This window comes from Dendrobates tinctorius, unplaced genomic scaffold (genome assembly GCF_039654945.1).
Source record: "Dendrobates tinctorius isolate UK_male_01 unplaced genomic scaffold, ASM3965494v1 ptg000157l, whole genome shotgun sequence".
In the NCBI taxonomy this organism is placed as follows: domain Eukaryota; kingdom Metazoa; phylum Chordata; class Amphibia; order Anura; family Dendrobatidae; genus Dendrobates; species Dendrobates tinctorius.
In genome coordinates this window covers 17,502,888-17,527,542 of record NW_027361824.1, presented here as the reverse complement: position 1 = coordinate 17,527,542, position 24,655 = coordinate 17,502,888, and the positions used below count along the sequence as shown (strand labels likewise).

Sequence of the window (24,655 nt, the reverse complement as noted above, 5' to 3'; positions counted from 1 at the left end):
GTACATAGGGGCAGTATTATAGTAGCTATATTCTTGTATATAGGAGCAGTATTATAGTAGTTATATTCTTGTACATAGGGGCAGTATTATAGTAGTTATATTTTTGTACATAGGGGCAGTATTATAGTAGTTATATTCTTGTATATAGGGGCAGTATTATAGTAGTTATATTTTTGTACATAGGGGCAGTATTATAGTAGTTATATTTTTGTACATAGGGGCAGTATTATAGTAGTTATATTCTTGTACATAGGGGCAGTATTATAGTAGTTATATTCTTGTACATAGGGGCAGTATTATAGTAGTTATATTCTTGTACATAGGGGCAGTATTATAGTAGTTATATTCTTGTACATAGGGGAAGTATTATAGTAGTTATATTTTTGTACATAGGGGCAGTATTATAGTAGTTATATTCTTGTATATAGGGGCAGTATTATAGTAGTTATATTTTTGTACATAGGGGCAGTATTATAGTAGTTATATTTTTGTACATAGGGGCAGTATTATAGTAGTTATATTCTTGTACATAGGGGCAGTATTATAGTAGTTATATTCTTGTACATAGGGGCAGTATTATAGTAGTTATATTCTTGTACATAGGGGCAGTATTATAGTAGTTATATTTTTGTACATAGGGGCAGTATTATAGTAGTTTTATTCTTGTATATAGGGGCAGTATTATAGTAGTTATATTCTTGTACATAGGGAACAGTATTATAGTAGTTATATTCTTGTACATAGGGGCAGTATTATAGTAGCTATATTCTTGTATATAGGGGCAGTATTATAGTAGTTATATTCTTGTGCATAGGGAGCAGTATTATAGTAGTTATATTCTTGCACATAGGGGCAGTATTATAGTAGTTATATTCTTGTACATAGGGGCAGTATTATAGTAGTTATATTATTGTACATAGGGGCAGTATTATAGTAGCTATATTCTTGTACATAGGGGCAGTATTATAGTAGTTATATTCTTGTACATAGGGGCAGTATTATAGTAGCTATATTCTTGTACATAGGGGCAGTATTATAGTAGTTATATTCTTGTACATAGGAGCAGTATTATAGTAGTTATATTCTTGTACATAGGAGCAGTATTATAGTAGTTATATTCTTGTACATAGGGAGCAGTATTATAGTAGTTATATTCTTGTACATAGGGAGCAGTATTATAGTAGTTTTATTCTTGTACATAGGGGGCAGTATTATAGTAGTTTTATTCTTGTACATAGGGGGCAGTATTATAGTAGTTTTATTCTTGTACATAGGGGGCAGTATTATAGTAGTTTTATTCTTGTACATAGGGGGCAGTATTATAGTAGTTTTATTCTTGTACATAGGGGGCAGTATTATAGTAGTTTTATTCTTGTACATAGGGGGCAGTATTATAGTAGTTTTATTCTTGTACATAGGGGGCAGTATTATAGTAGTTTTATTCTTGTACATAGGGGGCAGTATTATAGTAGTTTTATTCTTGTACATAGGGGGCAGTATTATAGTAGTTTTATTCTTGTACATAGGGGGCAGTATTATAGTAGTTTTATTCTTGTACATAGGGGGCAGTATTATAGTAGTTTTATTCTTGTACATAGGGGGCAGTATTATAGTAGTTATATTCTTGTACATAGGGGCAGTATTATAGTAGTTATATTCTTGTTCATAGGGGTGGTATATGTTAGGACACCTGGTGGCAGATTGTGATTATTTCTTGACCTGTAACTTTGCACACAGGCACTTTACCTTATTGCTACTAATGGGACGCCAGAACTCCAGGAACCAGAGAAGTTGTCTGATACTTTCAAGGACTTTCTGAATAAATGCCTGGAGATGGATGTAGAACAGAGAGGGTCAGCCGGAGATCTCCTGCAGGTGAGCCTTTGTATCCCACGTACTGTCGATAATATAGAATATATTACAGGGGTTTGCCGCCTTGTACGATCGCCTGCGCTATAGATGAGGCTTTGTGCAGATTTGCAGCGGGGGAGGTTGGGTGAGATCTCTGTGTGGTGCAGGATGCTTGGCTTTCCTTCCTCTGACCATCTTGCATTGAGCAGGTGGCTTGTGTTCTGGTGCCTGACGGGGGGCGCTGAGCTCATCAAGTATAAATAGAGCCTCCATAGTAGAGATACAGAACCCTGCACACTCCACACGGTGCTGATCCACAACCTGCAATTGCAGTGACTGAAGCGCAGGTATAGGGGGCAGAGGAGTAGGACAGGCAGACACAGTGGGGGCCCAAACCCTAAGCTGAAATGTTATTGGGCCCCCCATTTTCTGGTTTATTCATTGCATTCATCACCATGTAGTACCGTAGCGCATGCTCTGCCGTTACGCACCTGACATCGTTTAGTCGTACACCTCCGGATTTATTGGTGCAGCTTTGGTTGGTAATGGAGCGTAGGGTGATGTTCTGTGGCTATATCCGTCCTGTCCATTTTTAATGTCCGTCGTTCTCTCTCGGACAGCACTCGTTCCTGAAGACCGCCGAACCCCTCTCCAGCCTCACGCACCTCATCATCGCAAGTAAAGAGGCGGCCAAGAAGAACCACTAAGTAGCGGGACGCGTTGATTTGTGACCTCCCCGGCGGGGGATGTAGTGACCAGACGACTTTTCAGCGCTTTCTCGTCCGGAGCCGCGAGCGCAGAACCTGCGGCCGATCCCTGGACTGTAACAGACTGAACTGTGAGCGACGTTTATATGTGACGATCAGAACAAGTTTATAGAAGTTTTTTTTTTTTTTTTTTTTTTTATAATTTGAGGTTCTGACGATTTTATTAATGTGATTAAATGAAACCTCTTGTTCTCTCGTTCTTTAAACGAGTCGTCGTGCGCCTTTTCTGCCATAAATGTCAGGTATACTGAGTGTCGCGGAGACTTTAAAGGGAAGTTACACCCATGGTCGTCTTATCGGGTGTTTACAAGAGGAGCGGCTGATTTCCGTTTTCACTTATGGATGTCGATGTATCTGCAGGTCCTCGGCACACGGCACCCTAGTGTGCACACGCTGCTGAATTTTCCGCGCGGATTTGTGTAAACCTGCGGTTTATTTACAGATTTTCTGCGGTTTAGCCTGCGGGTTTCCCCTGCGGTTTGACGCCTGCCATGGAGCAGGTACCAAACCGCAGCAGAATCCGCACAAAGAATTGACATGCTGCGGATTTGAAACCTCAGCAAATCCAAGCGGAAAATTCCGCACCGTGTGCATTGTGGATTTCATTTTCCATTGATTATAATGGTACTGTACACCGCAGCAGAAACTGCTGCAGATCCGCAGGACCAAATCCACAGCAGAATCCGCAGCGTGTGCACACACCCTTAAAGGGATTTTCTGGGATTTTTCAGAAGCAAACAGAATATACTTATTCGTACAACAGGGTTATTAAAAGCTTCTCTCTGCCCCTTAAAATTAAATTTTCCAGATTTATTTCTGTGCATTATTGATCCGAAACCACACTTGGTATTGGGGCCATAGTAAGGCTTCAGGGAGGATGTTGTCTGATGGAAGTGACCACTGATCTTAGAGAGTTACAGAGTCATCAGCATAGATACAGAGACTGGAAGAGTCACAGAAAGGCAGAGAATTGGACATCCTCTGCCACATCCCACACTGATGAACATGTGTCACGGGTATGTCAGAAGACAGTCGCACTGCATCTATCTGCACAAGGTCTCTGCATTTGGCTTTGCAGATACCTCCTTAACCCTTCTGACTCTGACCCAGTAACAACCTTTCTCCAGCTCTAATTGACACACCTGGACCTGGGTGTTTATAGACTCCCAGCCTGCAGCTGGGAATTGCCTGTGATATTTCCATTTTCTCCTGTTGAGGCTTGGAGCTATAGCAGTCGGTTATCTTCCTCTTTGGTGTTGCTGGAGGATGTCTATGTTACATCCCTGAGTCTACTCAAGATAAGTTTGTCTATCCCAGCTATCTTTAGTGGTAGTGGGGATCGATTTGTGCCTACCCCTTCCTTCCCTAAGCAGGGCTTGTCACCAGGGTCCGGCAGGGATTAAGTTCCTGCTGTTGTGAGTTCATTTTCCCCTTCGTCACTGAGGTCTGGTGAACTCCCTATTCTGGTAAAGGAAGGTAATGAGCCTGATTATCAGGCACCTGAGCCTAATGAGGATGACTGGCTGAGTGGAGTCACGGACTGGATATAAGGCTGCCGACGCCCTTCTGCCCTGCGGGTGATTTCTCTGTGGACTTCTAGGACACCAGTCTGATTCCTGCTCCTCTAAAGCTAAGTTTTTTGCTTTGCCTGTTAGCATTTGTGTTTTGTTTTTGTTTTTCCTTGCTTTTCTGGATTTTGCCATTCCCTGCTGGGGTGAGCTGAATCTCCATTTGCCTGTTGCTCTGTCTTCAGAATATTCCTGAGTACTGACACAGCTTTTTTGAAGCCTAGCGTCTTCAGGGCCTTTTTCACTGTCGGTCTGTTGGCTCTTATTTTCATAGGGTTTTTCACGGATTGCAGACAGCAGCCTTCCTGTCCTTTTCTATCTAGTTAGCTTGGGCCCCATCTTTGCTCAGTCTATCTTTCTGTCTGTGTTAGTGTTTTCATCTTGCTTCACCGTCATTATATGTTGGGGGCTGCCTATTGCTTTGGGGTCTGCTCTGGAGCAGTTTAGATTTCCCCTTTCTTTCTTTAGGCCTATTTAATTCTCCGGCTGTGATCGAGGGGTCTAGGGCATCGTAGGAACCCCTCACGGCTACTGCTAGTTGTATTGATAGGTTCAGGGGTCTGCAATCCGATAGCTGCCAACTTCTCTGGTTTTCTGGACTTAGCTAGCATTTCTGTTTTTGCCTCCTACGGTGACTCAATCATAACACCTGCACTGCGATAGGTGCAGATCCTATCTAGGGACGTTTAGGGCAGACATGTTGACTTTAGATCTGCCTAGGGGTGTCAACCCCCCCCCCTTCTGTAGTGTTGGGCTCCCTTCCCCTCATCCCTTCATGTTGCACTTAGTCTTTCCTATCCTTTGCGTGACACAGTGCCCTTCAGAACCAGTTGATGATGAATGCCACACAACTCCCGGCACAGGTAAGGGAGGTGAGAGGCGCCCAACCGTAATGTCAGATCTTTGGAAACCATTTTCATCAGTGTGATCTGCGTGCTAGACAACCTGCAAGGTACCTGACCTCACCACCAGGCCAGGGAGCATCTTCACTGGACGAGGGTCCAGTGGGCCTTAATACTGTTCACTGATGAAAGTCGATTCACGCTGATCAGAAATAATGGCCGCCATCAATGCTGGAGTAGTCAAGGAGAGCGCTCTGCATCAACCACTGTTGTCAGCAGATGAGCCTTTGATGGTGGTGTTAGTGTGGGCAGGTGGGTCTGGTCAATATAGAACTGCCCTACACTTTGTGACAAGCCCCTACCAGTGGAATAACATCATGATTCCGGTCATTGTGCCTCTGCACCGCCAACACATTGATGCTCAAGGCCACATGACAAGTATTGGAGATAGTGATGCTTTTGTTGAGGAACACCCATCACGGTTGTTGCCTTTTGTTTCAATAAATTGTTTTGAGGTGAGGAAATCACTACTTTGAATGTAGTCTTTTGTTGGACATGGTCCTCAAGAAGACAGCGTAAAAAAATCAGTCTGATGTGGATCCTGGGTCCAGAAAAGTAGGATGTGTCATGCGATTTTTCACAACTAACATCTGTAAGACATGCGGTTTTAACATCATCTTTTACATACTGTAATTTAAAGCTAGTTTAATGTACATGCATTTAGTTAATAAATATATAAATTCATTTAAAAAATGCTGCCCAGTACCGCTTCATTTTAATAGCCAGCTAAAGGAAAGCAGACAGCTGGAGACTGGTCTGAATAGTCTGGGAACGGCCCAATATCCATGAAACTTCCCAGCTTAATATAGGCCTCTAGCTGTCTGCTTAGCTTTTACTGGTTATTAAAGAGAGACCCCTCATAATTTTTTTTAGGGTCCCCACTTAATAACCAGTAAAGGCTAACCAGACAGCTGGGGGCTGATATTGATAGGCTGGGAAGGTCCATGGTTATGTGGCCCCCTCCCAGCCTAATAAAACCAGCCCTCAGCCGCCCCAAAAATGGTGCATTCATTAGATGCGCTGATTCTGGCTCTTTGCCCGGCTCCTCCTGATTGCTCTGGTGCAGTGGCAATCGGTAATGGGATTGTGGGGCTTGATGTCAGCAGCTGTCACTAACATCAAGGCCACGGGTTAGTAATGGAGATGCATCTGTCAGTCACACTGATTACTAACCCCAGGGTTTGATGTCAGCGACAGCTGCTGGCATCAACCCCGCAATCCCATTACTATGATTGCCAACACACCAGGGCAATCAAGAAGAGCCAAGGCAAAGCGCCTAAATTGGCACATCTAATGTATGTGCCAATTCCTGGGCAGCTGAGGGCTGTTTTCTTCTTAGTCTGGGAGGGGGCCAATACCCATAGACCTTCCCAGCCTATTAACATCAGGTTGCAGCTGTCTGCTTAGCCTTTGCTGGTTATTTAAATGTTAGAAGGGTGAAACATGTTTTTTTACTATTTTATAAAGATTATTATTTAATAGGTGAAGTAAGGCTGAAAACCCTTTAGTGTCACATGAAAAGGGGCTTATGACATTAAAATGCAACATTTCATCTATCTAGTGTATGTATCCTGATGGTTCACGCTGTGATTTTACTGTACTTGGCTGATGAAATGTCGGGTTTCCTTTAAGATGTATGCACAAAAATCTGACGGTACACGCATGGTCCGTGTGCTGTGCAATTTTTTTTCTTTCACCCATTGACTTGCATTGGCGAGTGTGATCCGATTCTCGCATGTGGCATTTTTTTTTCTATCCGATCCGAGCTGAGACAATACTCACAGATGAGCACTGACTCACGTAATAACATTGGTCAGAATGCGATGCTTTCTTGCATTGCACTCCTCCGTATTATACGCTATTGTGAGCCCTAGAAGTAATGAAGCGCAAGGAGGGATTTACTGCTGGCCCAGAGCACCACCTAGTGGAAGGAACTGTGCATTGCATCAGTATCTGCTCCCTGCTGGGCTTTGTGGTTCTAACACTAGGAGCTACATGGAAAGTGATTTTAATTGATCATATTTTAGAACAGGAAAGAAGCCAAATCTTCTCAATTACAGACTTTTATTATTTTCCATGCTGGACGTGATAGAAAAAAAAAGGTTTAGTTGAAGTGTGAACATGAATTTTGCAGAGATAATTGGTTTACAATCAAATAGGATAGGAGGTGCTGGTAAGGTGGGGAATTATCTCCATATATCATGAAGGATGTATTCACTGCACACTTAACGCATCGGTTGGATTGCAGGATTTTATTAAGGAACAAGTACAGTAGAGCGCAGTCACGTGTGACATGTCAGGACATAAAGAGACTGGACAAATAGGGTCATTCTGACCCGTCCTGGGTCTTTGTCTTATAGACGCTGTGTACAGCAAGTATGGTAAAAAGGAAATGGCAGCATCGCCAAGGCATGTATGGGAGGAGTTCGCCAGAGTAGATGCACCTAGAAATATAGTGTATACTCACACGTAGTGAGCAAGCATATATGTGCCCCCATAAATGAACATGTAGTGAGAGCGGGTATGGCCTAATATGTGTGCCCCCATAAATGGAGTGAGCGTGCATGTAGTATGTGTCCACAACTTGGAGTGAGTGTGCATATAGTATGTGTACCTCTGCTACAAATACTATGGAGGACTATGGGCTATGCATTATACTATATGGAGGACTTTCCTTCTATACCAGGAAAGATCTTTGAACAAATTATTAAACAACATGTATGTCAGTACCTGGATAAGAATGAAGTGATTAAACAGAGTCAGCATGGGTTTGTAACTAATAAGTCACGTCAGATTAACTTAATTTCCTTCTATAATAGAATCACTGATTGGGTGGATCAAGGAAATGCTGTAGATATAGTATATCTTGACTTCAGCAAAGCATTTGACAAAGTCTCTCATACAATCCTTATTGAAAAAATGACTAAGTATGGAATGGACAAGGCAACTGTTAGGTGGATTCATAACTGGCTTAGTGATCGGACCCAAAGAGTGGTCGTAAATGGCTGCACATCCAGTTGGAAGAATGTCTCAAGTGGGTTACCACAGGGCTCTGTCCTGGGCCCTGTATTGTTCAACATCTTTATCAACGATTTAGATGAAGGAATTGAGGGTAAACTGATTAAATTTGCTAATGACACAAAGCTAGGAGGGATAGCTAATACTAGAGAAGAGAGAGAGAGGATTCAAAAAGATATAAATAAACTGGAGAAGTGGGCAGCAACTAACAGAATGGTTTTTAACGGAGAAATGCAAAGTACTACATCTGGGCAATAAAAATGAAAAAAGCATATATAGAATGGGAGGAATAGGGCTAAGTGACAGCACATGTGAAAAAGACTTGGGTATACTAATAGATCACAGACTGAATATGAGTCAACAGTGTGATGCAGCAGCAAAAAAGGCAAATGCAATTCTAGGATGTATTAACAGAAGCATACAGTCTAGATCACGTGAAGTCATTATTTCCCTCTACTCCTCTTTGGTCAGACCTCATCTGGAATACTGTGTCCAGTTTTGGGCACCACATTTTAAAAAAGACATCAACAAACTGGAGCAAGTTCAGAAAAGAGCGACCAGAATGGTGACCGTTCTGCAAACCCTGTCTTATGAGGAAAGGTTGCAGGATTTGGGAATGTTTAGTTTGCAAAAGAGAAGACTGAGAGGAGACTTAATAGCTGTCTACAAATATCTAAAGGGCTGTCACATTGTAGAAGGATCAATTTTATTCTCATTTGCACAAGGAAAGACTAGAAGCAATGGGATGAAACTGAATGGGAGGAGACACAGATTAGATATTAGAAAAAAACTTTTTGACAGAGTGATCAATGAGTGGAACAGGCTGCCACGAGAAGTGGTGAGTTCTCCTTCAATGGAAGTCTTCAAACAGAGGCTGGACAGACATCTGACTGGGATGATTTAGCGAATCCTGCTTTGAGCAGGGGGTTGGACCAGATGGCCCAGGAGGTCCCTTTCAACTCTATGATTCTATGACTATGGGGGGTGCATTATACTATGTGGAGGACTATGGGCAGTGCATTATACTATATGGAGGACTATGGGGGTGCATTATACTATATGGAGGACTATGGGGAGTGCATTATACTATATGGAGGACTATGAGGAGTGCTGTTGTGAACACTTTTGACCAGGCTTCTGAGTTTGGGCTCCCACTGCTGGTAATGGAGCTGGTCTGGCTGACAGAAGTCAATCACCTGAGGAGGATGATTGGAGGTCAGGTGTTACAGACTGGAGAGATTTAAGTGATCAACCTTCCCTCAGTTGCCGGTGATTTGGTTTTCTTCCTGAGCATTTTGGAAGTCTGCTTGCCTCCTGCTTGGTCCTGCATCTTTCAGATAAGTTATTTGTCTGCTTGAATCTTTTTGCATTTGATCCATTTTTTGCCTTTCTCTGATTTCTGCTTTGCTGGTGCGAGTTCAGCCTTGTTCCCTGCTGGGACCTGTGCTGGACTCTGTTCCATATGCCACAGCTCATGTCAGTCTTTTCAGTATTTCTAATCCCCTGTTATATCAGTATCTTTTGTTTTGCATCCAGTTCACACCCGAGTTCTGATTTAGTGGGGGAAAGGTCGTGTGGCCTCAGTAATTTTGCATATCAGAAGTGTTGGATTTTTTCTTAGGGTTTTTTGCGTGATTGCAGACAGTATCCTTTCCTGTCCTGTTATACCTAGACAGTTTGGGCCCCATCATTTGCTTACTCTATTTTCTGCCTGTGTTTTGTGCCTCATCTTGTCTCACCGGCAATATATGTTCGGGGGCTATCTATTCCTTTGGAGTTCAACTTCGGGGCAGTTGAGTTTCCCCTTTCTCGCTTTAGGCTTAGTTAATTCTTTGGCTGTGCCAAGGCGTCTAGGGCATCGTAGATACATCCCACAGCTAATTCTAGTTTTGTTGTCAGTTTAGGAATCTGCAATCTGCTAAGTTACCAACCTCTCTGGTTATCTGGTTGTCTCGCCTATTCCCTGCTATCCTCCTCGGTTACCTAATCATAAGAGTGCATTATACTATATGGAGGACTATGGGGAGTGCATTATACTATATGAACGACTATGGGGAGTGCATTATACTATATGGAGGACTACAGGGAGTGCATTATACTGTATAGAGGACTATATGCACACTCTGGAATGGCTCAGTATTTGCTCAGGATTTCACGCAGGTGAAATCTGCATCTGAGGTCACTGGCAGGTCATTTGTGTTTTTGGCTGGACAGACATCTGTCTGGGATGATTTAGTGAATCCTGCTTTGAGCAGGGGGTTGGACCAGATGGCCCTGGAGGTCCCTTCCAACTCTATGATTCTATGATGCGTTTTTTCATTGCATGCGTTTTTTTGTCACTTGAAATAAAACTAATTGAAAGTTGTCTTCTGGGAAGGAAATACAAAGGTGTTTTCCTGTTTGTATTATACTATATGGAGCCCTATGAGGAGTGCCATATACTATGTGGAAGCCTATGGGGAGTGCATTATAGTATGTGAAGGCCTATGGGGAGTGCATTATATTATATGGAGGGCTATGGGGAGTGCATTATACTATACAGAGGTCTATGAGGAGTGCATTATACTATATGGAGGCTGATAGGGAATGAATTATACTACATAGAGACCTATGAGGAGTGCAGTATACTATAAGGAGGACTATGGGGAGTGCAGTATACTATATGGAGGATATTTAGGAGGCCATCATACAGTGTGGAGATTACCGTGAATGGGCCATCATACAGTGTTGGAACTAATGTGAAGTCTTTGAGGGCCACCACATTGTACAAACAGTTTGGGGGCTACTAAGGGTTCAGTATACTGTGTGGGTGGTACTATACAGTGAGGGGGCATTATACTGTGTATAAGAGAGCATCATACTGTGTGTAGGGGAGGTATACAGGGGGAGGCTAGGGACATTATTAAATGTAAAGTGGGCACTTATTGTTATAGGGAAACTCAGGTTATGGTGACTGTCAAAATAGCACCAGGGGCATTATTACTTTCTAGGGGGCAAATGTAGGCACTGTGTTCTAGGGCACTTGCACCCGGTATTACTATATTATAGAGGGTTGCTTTATCATCTAGAATTCACACAGAACCACACAGCAGGTACAGTAATAGGGACACATACGGCAGCAGCATTGGGGTATCGGCAGGATGAAGGGTTTGTGCAGGTTGTGGATAGATGGGGAAGGTGCAGGAGATGTGAGAAGTCAGATGTGTCTATGTTGTATTCTCTGCAGCCGAGTCCTGGCTGGAGAAGTCGTCATGTCGGTCTGGGCCAGATGGAAAAGACGGGAAAAGTAAATGATTCCATCAGAAAGAACGTCAGCTGTAAGTCATCATCTGTAACTACTGTGATCTCTTATATGTTCTGTAGGACTGGTATCTACCACTATATGGTGGTAATATCACTGTTGGTCTTTGTATAGAGATTTATTTTAGTAACAGCACGGTCATCTGCTGAGGTTCTCACATCCAACATTAGGGGGCGCCACCATAGTTGTAATCAGGGTTACCTGGTTAGGGGCCACTCAGAAGTTTTGCTTCTCCGAGCCAAAAGCCCTAGCTACGCCTCTGCTGCCCCCATATATGGAATGAGTGTGCATATAGTATGTGTGCTCCTCTATATGAAGTGAGTGTGCATAGTGTGTGTGCCCCCAATATGGAGTGATCAAGCATATAGTATGTGTGCTCCATATGTGACATGAACGTGCATACAGTATGTGAGTGTGCATATAGTGTGTATTCAGTTCACCCATGGAGTGAGCATGCATACAGTGTGTGCCCCCCGATATGGAGTGAGTGTGCATTTAGTATGTGTACCCTTGATATGGAGGGAGTGTGCATACAGTATTTGTGGCCCATGTACGGAGTGAGTGTGCATACAGTATTTGTGGCCGATGCATGGAGCGAGCGTGCATACAGTATTTGTGCCCTATGTACGGAGCGTGCGTGCAGCATGTGTGCCCCATGTACGGAGCGAGCGTGCATGCATACAGTGTGTGCCCCATGTACGGAGCGAGAGTGCATACAGTGTGTGCCCCATGTACGGAGCGAGAGAGAGTGCATACAGTGTGTGCCCCATGTACGGAGCGAGAGAGCGTGCAGCGTGTGTGCCCCATGTACGGAGCGAGCGTGCGTGCAGCGTGTGTGCCCCATGTACGGAGCGAGCGTGCGTGCAGCGTGTGTGCCCCATGTACGGAGCGAGCGTGCGTGCATACAGTGTGTGCCCCATGTACGGAGCGAGCGTGCATACAGTGTGTGCCCCATGTACGGAGCGAGCGTGCATACAGTGTGTGCCCCATGTACGGAGCGAGCGTGCATACAGTGTGAGCCCCATGTACGGAGCGAGCGTGCATACAGTGTGTGCCCCATGTACGGAGCGAGCGTGCGTGCAGCATGTGTGCCCCATGTACAGAGTGAGCGTGCATACACATTTGGCAAATAAATGTAGTGAAGAAGAAATGAGTGCGCCCCCTGCTGCATCAGATGCTTCTATATGGAGGGCTAAATGAGAACTAGAAAACATTTGGAAATCTCGGATTGTTCTCTAGTTGTGGACAATTCACAGTTTGAGCCCAAGAATCCCAAACATTCCGCTATTTACTGAATAAAGGACATCCCAAGATGTCGCCACCGCTGTTAAAGGCGCAGTAGCACAATTTCCCGTTTGTGGTAGGCAGCGCTCCAGAGAACACAAGTGTCTGTTACAGAAGCGGCTCCTCAATAAGATGGATAATATTACATCACATGTAGGAATCCCACACGGATACATTGTAGCAAAGGAGATCTGGGAAATGTATCTGTAGCAATCTAATGGAGAATTGCAGCAATTTGCACTTGTGAGACAGGGTCACAGCCTTTGGGTCTCAGCAGAATTTTTTTTCTCCCCATTCAGTGACCTGAAGCAGAGATCTTGAAAATTGTAAAGAATTTCAGCTGTATTTCAGATTTGGTCACTACTCCTCTTCACCACCAGAGGGAGATGTTTGCTAAGAAGAAAGAAAGACCAGTGGCAATCACTGCTGGGATAGAACTGGTACTGGGGATCTGAATTTTTTAAAATATCATCTCAGACTTCCTTACCCCCTATAATCACTTCTGGCTGTTATCTTCAAGTCCTTCTTTCTGCACTTTCCTGTCCTCAGTAGGAAGAGCAGCTCTGAAGCACAAGCTGCTGCTATGAGAAGTAAAATTGTGCAGAGAACATGAATACCTGTAACCGACCCCAGGATAGGGGGGAGCAGTGCGGATAGAGCTCACAGTGAGCCCTCAAGATGTGAGGTGTGAACAGCGCCATACAACATTACTTGATTATAAGCTCATCGGCCTTACCTAGTGGTCACATCTCCATAACAAAAACTATAGGACCCCTATATACAGTGCAGGACATTAACAATCCTAACCAGTGAGCCCTCATAAACGTGCCATAATAATTAGTGTCAGTGACTCTCCCCTCCATAGGGTCAGGGAGAGACTGTCCCCATAATCCATGCCAGATACTGTCCCCATAATCAGTATTAGACAATATTAGGAAAAGACTGTTCCCATGATCAGTTTCAGACAGTGATTGCCACCACAATCAGGGTCAGACAGATATCCCCATAATCAGTGTCAGAGAAGACCCCATAATTAGTGCCAGACTGTACCCAAAATCCATGTCGGACAGATACTGCCCTCATAATCAATATCTGTCACTGCCCCCGTAATCAGTGTCAGGACTGTCCAAAAAATCCATGAAAGACAGATACTGTGAGATAGAGACTTGCCTTATAATAAACATCAGACACTTACCCCCAAAAAAATCAGACTTCCCCATAATCAGTGTCAGACATAAACTATATCAAAGACTCTATTCATTACCCATGTTTGACAGAAACTCCCCCATAATCAGTGGAACAAAAAGATTGTTCCTAAAATCTATGCCAGACAGAAACAGTATTAAAAAGAGTGCCCCCATAATCAGTGTCGGGACCATCCCCATAATCCATGTCAGAAGAGACCGCCCCCATAATAAGTGTAATACATAAACCGTCCCCAAGGTCTTGGATGTGATGCTGCTTCTGCCCCCCATAGACCCCCAGATATTGGTGATGGTCCAGCCACGCGGCTCCGGTGACCCCCAGGTATGGCGGCGGATGTGTAGTCAGGTGTAACACTTCATAGCAACAGTTTGGGAACCCCCCCCCCCCCTCTGATGTCCGCTCCCCTGACAGTTCCCATAAATCACATCCGTGTCTCTATTGCTGCCCACACAGCTATATGAGGAAAGGTTGCAGGATTTGGGAATGTTTAGTTTGCAAAAGAGAAGACTGAGAGGAGACTTAATAGCTGTCTACAAATATCTCAAGGGCTGTCACATTGTAGAAGGATCAACTTTATTCTCATTTGCACAAGGAAAGACTAGAAGCAATGGGATGAAACTGAATGGGAGGAGACACAGATTAGATATTAGAAAAAACTTTTTGACAGTTAGAGTGATCAATGAGTGGAACAGGCTGCCATGAGAAGTGGTGAGTTCTCCTTCAATGGAAGTCTTCAAACAGAGGCTGGACAGACATCTGACTGGGATGATTTAGCGAATCCTGCTTTGAGCAGGGGGTTGGACCAGATGGCCCAGGAGGTCCCTTCCAACTCTACGATTCTATGATTCTAACCAGCGCCACCATTTGTCACTGGGCGACCAGACATGGGCAGAAAGACGAGATCACTCAGGGATTGTTCATCCTGATCCTCCTGGTTCATGAACAGAATGCCACAACTTAAGACATGATGTTTAGGAACTTTGGAGTCCTGTTTTCCCGGAGCAGTGGTGCCCGTGACAAGAGAGCGGAGGTCCTCTCTTCCCCCTTCATCTCAGATTATACTAATGGTCTAACTCTATTTATTGCATATGGATCCAGAATAAAGTTTGGAGCTTCCTGATACAAAGCTCCAGATCCTCTGCTCAACAGTCCATCAAATGATAACATTCTTCCTGCCCTCATCCACCACTAGAGGGAGCACTCTGCATGGGGATTCACGCGACTTCCACTGAGCTCAATAATAAATCCACATGCAGGAGCTCCCTCTAGTGGTGACAGGAGGACTTCATTAGCTGTCTGCATTGTGATTGCTATAAGTGTGTGCTAGAAGTGTGAAGATTAATTTAAGAATTAAAACCAGAATTGAACCAGAAGGGAACTGAAGGTAACTGGACACAGTCACTGTAAACAATGTTCCTGTTTGTTTTCACTTTCACCCCAATAATCCTTCACTTTCTGCTAATTCCCCTAATCCCTACTCCTAGTAAGGAACTGTTCATCTCTTCTTCAATCCTCCCCATCCACCTCGCCTCCTCCTCAAAAATGTTCCTTAACATACAATCCTCTGTCTCCAAACACAGACAGCACCCTCATGCCCTCTCCTGCTCCCACCTGCTAACACTTTCTCTGCTCCTTCTCACTGCTGGTGATATCTCTCCAAATCCTGGTCCTCCTCACCACATTCCCACAGTCATTTCTACCTCCCATCCACACTCTATCACAACCTTCCGTAACCTCTCCAACCTTATACCCATTCACCCAGCCCCCCCGCTTCCCCAGTCCCACTAACAGGAGCTCTGTGGAACGCTCGCTCTGTCTGCAACAAGCTTTCCTACATCCATGATCTTTTTGTTACTACCAAACTCCTTCCTCGCCATCACCGAAACCTGGCTCACCCCTTCTGACACAGCCTCTCCTGCTGCACTTTCGTATGGCGGCTTCCACCTTTCTCACACCCCCCGCCCCAGCAGCAAACATGGTGGAGGAGTTGGTTTTCTCCTGTCAGATACCTGCTCCTTCACCCCAATCCCACTGCCACCCTCTGTTACCCTCCCTTCCTTTGAGGTGCACTCTGTGCGCATCTACTCCCCCTCCAACCTCCAACTGGCTGTCATCTACCGCCCCCCAGGGCCAGCCACCACCTTCTTTGACCACTTCACCACCTGGTTACTTCATTTCCTTTCCGCGGACATCCCTACTATCATCATGGGCGACTTCAACATCCCCATTGACACTTCCCTCTCAGCTGCCACTAAACTTCTATCTCTCACTTCCTCCTTCGGCCTCACTCAATGGTCTTCTACAGCCACCCACAAAGATGGCCACACACTGGACCTCATCTTCACCCGCCTCTGCTCCCTATCTAACCTCTCTAACTCACCTCTTCCTCTCTCTGACCACAACCTGCTCACATTCTCTTCCCTCTTCACTCCATGTCTACAATCCCCACCCCACAAACTTTCACACCCTCGCAGGAATCTTAAACACCTTGACCTACACTCATTCTCCGAATCCCTCCTCCCTCTTACAGATATAAGTTCCTTACACAATGCGGATGACGCTGCCGCTCTATATAACACCACAATAGCTGTAGCTTTGGAATCCGCTGCCCCACTTACACATACCAAAACTCGCAAAATCAACAGACAGCCCTGGCACACCAGCCTGACCAAAGAGCTGAGGCGAGCTTCCAGGGCTGCTGAGCGCAGATGGAAAAGATCCCACTCCAACGAGCATTTCATCGCATTCAAACAGTCCCTCACTACTTTCAAGACCACACTCGCCACAGCTAAACAAACCTACTTCTCATCTCTCATATCCTCCCTGTCTCACAACCCTAAACAGTTATTCAACACCTTCAATTCTCTCCTCCGCCCCCCAGCACCTCCTCCCTCCCCACTCATCTCAGCTGAAGACTTTGCCTCATTTTTCAAGCAGAAAATTGATAACATCAGGGACAGTTTTGGTCAACAACCCCCAGAGCCCTTCCTCCCGACTTCCCAGCCCTCCACCTTCAAAACCAACTTCTCCACCATTACAGAAGATCGACTCTCCACTCTACTCTCAAGATCACATCTCACCACCTGTGCACTCGACCCGATCCCATCCCACTTCATCCCAAACCTCACCACAGTCTTCATCCCAACCCTAACCCATCTCTTCAACCTATCACTAACAACTGGTGTTTTCCCCTCAAGCTTTAAACATGCCTCCATCACACCTATCCTCAAAAAGCCCTCTCTTGACCCATCCTCTGTATCTAGCTATCGCCCTATATCACTTCTCCCATACGCCTCCAAGCTACTGGAACAACACGTCTACCTTGAACTGTCCTCCCATCTCTCTTCTTGCTCCCTCTTCGACCGCTTACAATCTGGCTTCCGGTCACACCACTCCACTGAAACAGCCCTTACTAAGGTCACCAATGACCTCTTAACCGCCAAGAGCAAGCGACACTACTCTGTCCTCCTCCTGGACCTGTCGGCTGCCTTTGACACAGTGGACCATTCCCTATTATTACAGACCCTCTCATCCCTCGGCATCACAGACTTGGCCCTCTCCTGGATCTCATCATACCTAACAGACCGGACATTCAGCGTCTCCCACTCACACACCACCTCCTCACCTCGCCCCCTATCTGTCGGAGTCCCACAAGGTTCAGTCCTTGGGCCCCTGCTGTTCTCTATTTACACCTTTGGCCTGGGACAGCTTATAGAATCTCATGGCTTTCAGTATCATCTTTATGCTGATGACACACAGATCTACATCTCTGGACCAGATATCACCTCCCTACTAACCAGAATCCCTCAATGTCTGTCCACTATTTCATCCTTCTTCTCCACTAGATATCTGAAACTCAACATGGACAAAACAGAATTCATCATCTTTCCCCCATCTCACGTGACCCCCCCTACGAACCTATCAATTACAGTAAATGACTGCCCACTCTCCCCAGTCCCACAAGCTCGCTGCCTCGGAGTAATCCTTGACGCTGATCTCTCCTTCAAACCACATATCCAAACCCTATCCACTTCCTGCCGACTTCAACTCAAAAATATTTCACGCATCCGTTCATTCCTCACCCAAGAATCTGCAAAAACCCTAGTCCATGCCCTCATCATCTCTCGCCTTGACTACTGCAACCTCATGCTCTGCGGCCTCCCCTCAAACACTCTCGCACCCCTCCAATCTATTCTAAACTCTGCTGCCCGACTAATCCACCTGTCCCCCCGCTATTCCCCAGCTTCTCCCCTCTGTCAATCCCTTCACTGGCTCCCAATTGCCCAGAGACTCCATTACAAAACCCTAACCATGACATATAAAGCCATCCACAACCTGTCTCATCCATGCATCTGTGACCTCGTCTCCCGGTACTTTCCTGCACGCAACCTCCGATCCTCACAAGATCTCCTCTACTCCCCTCTTATCTCCTCTTCCCACAATCGCATACAAGATTTCTCTCGCGCATCACCCCTACTCTGGAACTCTCTACCACAACATATCAGACTCTCACCTACCATCGAAACCTTCAAAAAGAGCCTGAAGACCCACCTCTTCCGACAAGCCTATAACCTGCAGTAACCACCGATCCACCAAACCGCTGCACGACCAGCTCTACCCTCACCTACTGTATTATCACCCATCCCTTGAAGATTGTGAGCCCTCGCGGGCAGGGTCCTGTCTCCTCCTGTACCAGTTATGACTTGTATTGTTTAAGATTATTGTACTTGTTTTTATGTATACCCCTCCTCACATGTAAAGCGCCATGGAATAAATGGCGCTATAACAATAAATAATAATAATAATAATAATTAGCTTGTATTGCACAGAGCAGCCGCTCTGCGGAGGTGTTCTAAACCCACCACGTGCTAAAATGCTGCCCCTGCAGTCTGAGAGGGGTACTGCATGGATTTTAAAAGTGTTTATCTGACTCCTCAGACGCCGCTTCTTTCTATTCCTGGTTGTCAGGTGACAAATCTGCGGAAGACGTGACACAATTAAAGTGTAAAGTGTAAGTGATTTACAGCGTCCGCCTGATACCAGGGTTCATCGGGATCTGATAATACAGGATGATGTGTTTACATGGACCTGATGTTAACGATTAACACTAATGATGATGGCGATGACTCTCCCAGGATCAGAGGTCGCACAAGGAGACCTGGGAACGAGGATCTGATCGCCACCTGATAGCGGATCCATCGCTCTGATGACATCACGTGATCCCGCCTGACAGCTGCGGAGCTCGCACCGGATCACCCGCCGGATAAATATAACTCCGGGGTCGGGTCCGGCGTCTCTCCGTCCTCTTCTGCCTTTTATGCTGTTTTTACCTAGGTCTCACTGTCTGGAAGTCTCCTTCCCCGAGCTCAGGACGTCTCTCGGCTTCTACAGGTCGCTGCGTCACATTGGTAAGCCCGAAATCTGCTCTGTAAGGGACGATCTAATTGTATCACCAGGAAAAATGGAGACCGCAGAAGAGACCGGGGCCCCAAACACTACAATATCCGGAACGGCGCTGGACTCCTCTACGTGCATGTTCTGGGGAATCATCCTCTGTACGAAGAACGGGAGGAAAAGCAGAACCTCCCCGGGGGAATGGGAACCAAATGCAGACCGAAATATTTATAGGAACAGTCGCTATATACAGGGGGTACAGAAAGTATTCAGACCCCTTTACATTTTTCACTCTTTGTTTCATTGCAGCCATTTGGTAAATTCAAAAAAGTTCATTTTTTATCATTAATGTACACTCTGCACCCCATCTTGACTGAAAAAAAAAACAGAAATGTAGAAATTTGTGCAAATTTATTAAAAAAGAAAAACTGAAATATCACATGGCCATAAGTATTCAGACACTTTGCTCAGACACTCATATTTAAGTTACATGCTGTCCATTTCCTTGTGCTCCTCCTTGAGATGGTTCTACTCCTTCATTGGTGTCCAGCTGTGTGTAATTAAACTGATAGGACTTGATTTGTAAAGGCGCACACCTGTCTATATAAGACCTCACAGCCCACAGTGCATGTCACACCAAATGAGAATCATGAGGTCAAAGGAACTGGCCAAGGAGCTCAGAGACAGAATTGTGGCAAGGCACAGATCTGGCCAAGGTTACAACAGAATTTCTGCAGTACTCAAGGTTCCTAAGAGCACAGTGGCCTCCATAATCCTTAAATGGAAGAAGTTTGGGACCACCAGAAGTCTTCCTAGACCTGGCCGTCCAGCCAAACTGAGCAATCGTGGGAGAAGAGCCTTGGTGAGAGAGGTAAAGAAGAACCCCAAGATCACTGTGGCCGAGATCCACAGATGCAATAGGGAGATGGGAGAAAGTTCCACAAAGTCAACTATCACTGCATCCCTCCACCAGTCGGGCCTTTATGGCAGAGTGGCCTGACGGAATCTTCTCCTCAGTGCCAGACATACAAAAGCTGCATAGAGTTTGTTAAAAAACACATGAAGGACTCCCAGACTATGAGAAATAAGAGTCTCTGGTGTGATGAGACGAAGATAGAACTTTTTGGTGATAATTCTAAGCGGTATGTGTGGAGAAAACCAGGCACTGCTCATCACCTGCCCAATACAATCCCAACAGTGAAGCATGGTGGTGGCAGCATCATGCTATGGGGTGTTTTTTCAGCTGCAGGGACAGGACGACAGGTTGCCATTGAAGGAAACATGAATGCGACCAAGTACAGAGATATCCTGGATGAAAACCTCTTCCAGAGTGCTCTGGACCTCAGACATGGCCGAAGGTTCAACGTCCAACAAGACAATGACCCTAAGCACACAGCTAAAATAACAAAGGAGTGGCTTCAGAACAACTCTGTGATCATTCCTGACTGGCCCAGCCAGAGCCCTGACCTAAGCCCAACTGAACATCTCTGGAGAGACCTGAAAATGGCTGTCCACCAACGTTCACAATCCAACCTGACGGAAAGGGAGAGGATCTGCAAGGAAGAATGGCAGAGGATCCCCAAATCCAGGGGTGAAAAACTTGTTGCATCATCCCCAAGAAGACTCATGGCTGTACTAGCTGAAAAGGTGCTTCTCCTCAACACTGAGCAAAGGGGCTGAATACTTATGACCATGGGAGATTTCAGTTTTTCTTTAATAAATTTGCAAAAATTTCTACATTTCTGTTTTTTTCAGTCAAGATGGGGTGCAGAGCGCACATTAATGAGAAAAAAAAATGAACTTTTTTGAGTTTACCAAATGGCTGCAATGAAACAAAGAATGAAAAATGTAAAGGGGCCTGAATACTTTCCATACCCACTGTATATACATTACTGCTCCTGTACTGATCCTGAGTTACATCCTGTATTATACTCCAGAGCTGCACTCACTATTCTGCTGGTGCAGTCACTGTGTACATACATTACATTACTGATCATGAGTTACATCCTGTATTATACTCCAGAGCTGCACTCACTATTCTGCTGGTGCAGTCACTGTGTACATACATTACATTACTGATCCTGAGTTACATCCTGTATTATACTCCAGAGCTGCACTCACTATTCTGCTGGTGCAGTCACTGTGTACATACATTACATTACTGATCCTGAGTTACATCCTGTATTATACTCCAGAGCTGCACTCACTATTCTGCTGGTGCAGTCACTGTGTACATACATTACATTACTGATCCTGAGTTACATCCTGTATTATACTCCAGAGCTGCACTCACTATTCTGCTGGTGCAGTCACTGTGTACATACATTACATTACTGATCCTGAGTTACATCCTGTATTATACTCCAGAGCTGCACTCACTATTCTGCTGGTGCAGTCACTGTGTACATACATTACATTACTGATCCTGAGTTACATCCTGTATTATACTCCAGAGCTGCACTCACTATTCTGCTGGTGCAGTCACTGTGTACATACATTACATTACTGATCCTGAGTTACATCCTGTATTATACTCCAGAGCTGCACTCACTATTCTGCTGGTGCAGTCACTGTGTACATACATTACATTACTGATCCTGAGTTACATCCTGTATTATAACCCAGAGCTGCACTCACTATTCTGCTGGTGCAGTCACTGTGTACATACATTACATTACTGATCCTGAGTTAGATCCTGTATTATACTCCAGAGCTGCACTCACTATTCTGCTGGTGCAGTCGCTGTGTACATACATTACATTACTGATCCTGAGTTACATCCTGTATTATACTCCAGAGCTGCACTCACTATTCTGCTGGTGCAGTCACTGTGTACATACATTACATTACTGATCCTGAGTTAGATCCTGTATTATACTCCAGAGCTGCACTCACTATTCTGCTGGTGCAGTCACTGTGTACATACATTACATTACTGATCCTGAGTTAGATCCTGTATTATACTCCAGAGCTGCACTCACTATTCTGCTGGTGCAGTCACTGTGTACATACATTACATTACTGATCCTGAGTTACATCCTGTATTATAACCCAGAGCTGCACTCACTATTCTGCTGGTGCAGTCACTGTGTACATACATTACATTACTGATCCTGAGTTACATCCTGTATTATAACCCAGAGCTGCACTCACTATTCTGCTGGTGCAGTCACTGTGTACATACATTACATTACTGATCCTGAGTTAGATCCTGTATTATACTCCAGAGCTGCACTCACTATTCTGCTGGTGCAGTCGCTGTGTACATACATTACATTACTGATCCTGAGTTACATCCTGTATTATACTCCAGAGCTGCACTCACTATTCTGCTGGTGCAGTCACTGTGTACATACATTACATTACTGATCCTGAGTTAGATCCTGTATTATACTCCAGAGCTGCACTCACTATTCTGCTGGTGCAGTCACTGTGTACATACATTACATTACTGATCCTGAGTTAGATCCTGTATTATACTCCAGAGCTGCACTCACTATTCTGCTGGTGCAGTCACTGTGTACATACATTACATTACTGATCCTGAGTTACATCCTGTATTATAACCCAGAGCTGCACTCACTATTCTGCTGGTGCAGTCACTGTGTACATACATTACATTACTGATCCTGAGTTACCTCCTGTATTATACTCCAGAGCTGCACTCACTATTCTGCTGGTGCAGTCACTGTGTACATACATTACATTACTGATCATCTTGAGCTTTCTCAGCTATTCTCCAAGTAGAAGGCGCCGGCTGTTGATCCTTCGCTGGTCGTTATCTAGAGGAGCGGTTGTTAGGATTTCTGCACTATGGACTGGACGCGTTCACCAGAGTCCATTACTTCCCATATTTTCCTCTCATTTTTGTATAGTTCTCGCCCCGTCTGAAGACGATGCCGCAAAACTGTGATGTTTGGGCCGTATCAGAGCGCAGTGCATGGAGCCAGTTAAAGTCTGCAGGCAAAAGCCTAAAAATCCCATTTCTATAAATTTATGTCCCATGTTGCTTCAGCCTCCTACTATTAAAAGGGTCTTTATTTTATCTAGAAAAACTAAAAAGAATAGAATAAAAAAAAAAAAAATCACAAATTGAATCACCTTACTTTTCCCCCAATTAAAAATAAAAGTATTTAAAAAATTAAAAAGTTCCCGCATTTGGTATCACGGCGTCTGTAAAAGTCCGATTTATTAGAAAATATCAACTAACCCAATATGTAAACAGAAAAGAATGAAAAAAAACAAACAAAATTCCGTTTTTGTTTGTGGGGATCGCCGCAAATAAATAATTAAATTGGAAGAGATTAAAAAATTATAAAAATGTATCAACAAAAACGTCATCCCTCTCTGCCAAAAACAAGACCTCAAACGGCTCCATTGACCAAAAAAAATGAATACATTACCGGTCAGAGAATTTTTTTTTTTTTTTTTTTATAAATTTGTTTTCACCACTAAAATGATAAATAAAGAAGGGAAGGAAAAACAACATAAAGAGCGAAAGCGAAAATTGGTCGTGGCGAGAAGGGGTTAAACATATTTTTTTTTTTTAACTTAATATTCTAGAAGATCAGGGAACTTGATTTTGGGAGATGATATCAGGAGGTTACTGGAACGCGTCACTAGTGTTACAAATCCCAGGGAGAAGCCATTGTCACGGCCCTGTGACCTCTATATGGAATTTCTATCAGGATGCAATAAAATCTTGGCCTCCGCCGAGACCCAGAGGACGATTAAGTAAGGAGGTGTCCTATCGTGCAAAGTGCAAGTGTTAACTCCAGACTCCTCCCCCCTACAGTGGCCCCTCCCCTTTGACTACTTGCAGCAGGTCCTGGATAATTGTTTTTCATCTGATGGTCTTCATACGTGAATTTTTTTTTTATATTAATCCAGTCTTCTTTAAATATAAATCATTTCTATGAATCCATGCAAAGAGAAGAGGTCGCACTCATCGAGATTGAAGTTTCACTGATTTATTGACAGATCAAAAACATGTCAATTCGGGGGAGTGACATAAGGAGTGCAAAGTAGGCTGACAACGGCCGTTTCGCGCTGCTCGAGCGCTTCAACGGGTCCAGTGCGAAACGGCCGTTGTCAGCCTACTTTGCACTCCTTATGTCACTCCCCCGAATTGACATGTTTTTGATCTGTCAATAAATCAGTGAAACTTCAATCTCGATGAGTGCGACCTCTTCTCTTTGCATGGATTCCCAGGATTGACTGTTTCCAGGTCTGGCACCCGAGATTCCCAGCTGCTGGGCTTCTGCATGCCGCTCATCATTTGAAGTCACATGGTAACAGCGGTGCCGTCCGCTTTTTATCTTGAGTTTTGTGATAAATCATTTCTATGTTTGCGGATTTCTTGCC

At 44.6% G+C, this 24,655-nt stretch overlaps 2 protein-coding genes across 5 annotated transcripts in view; both read left to right on the top strand.

Annotated features, from left to right (window-relative positions):
- The window catches only part of PAK1 (p21 (RAC1) activated kinase 1), an 87,608-nt gene extending 84,784 nt beyond the window's left edge, over positions 1-2,824 (top strand). For all 4 annotated transcript variants that reach the window (XM_073548633.1, XM_073548631.1, XM_073548630.1 and 1 more), the window contains exons 14-15: positions 1,738-1,875; positions 2,472-2,824. In XM_073548633.1, the coding sequence (XP_073404734.1) occupies positions 1,738-1,875; positions 2,472-2,558 (225 nt within the window). In that variant the 3' untranslated portion in view covers positions 2,559-2,824. The remainder of the gene's footprint in view (positions 1-1,737; positions 1,876-2,471) is intronic.
- A 16,458-nt stretch (positions 2,825-19,282) lies between these two features.
- The window catches only part of GDPD4 (glycerophosphodiester phosphodiesterase domain containing 4), a 75,523-nt gene continuing 70,150 nt past the window's right edge, over positions 19,283-24,655 (top strand). The window contains exon 1 of the mRNA XM_073548628.1: positions 19,283-19,305. The gene's annotated coding sequence lies outside the window, so the exon portion shown is untranslated. The remainder of the gene's footprint in view (positions 19,306-24,655) is intronic.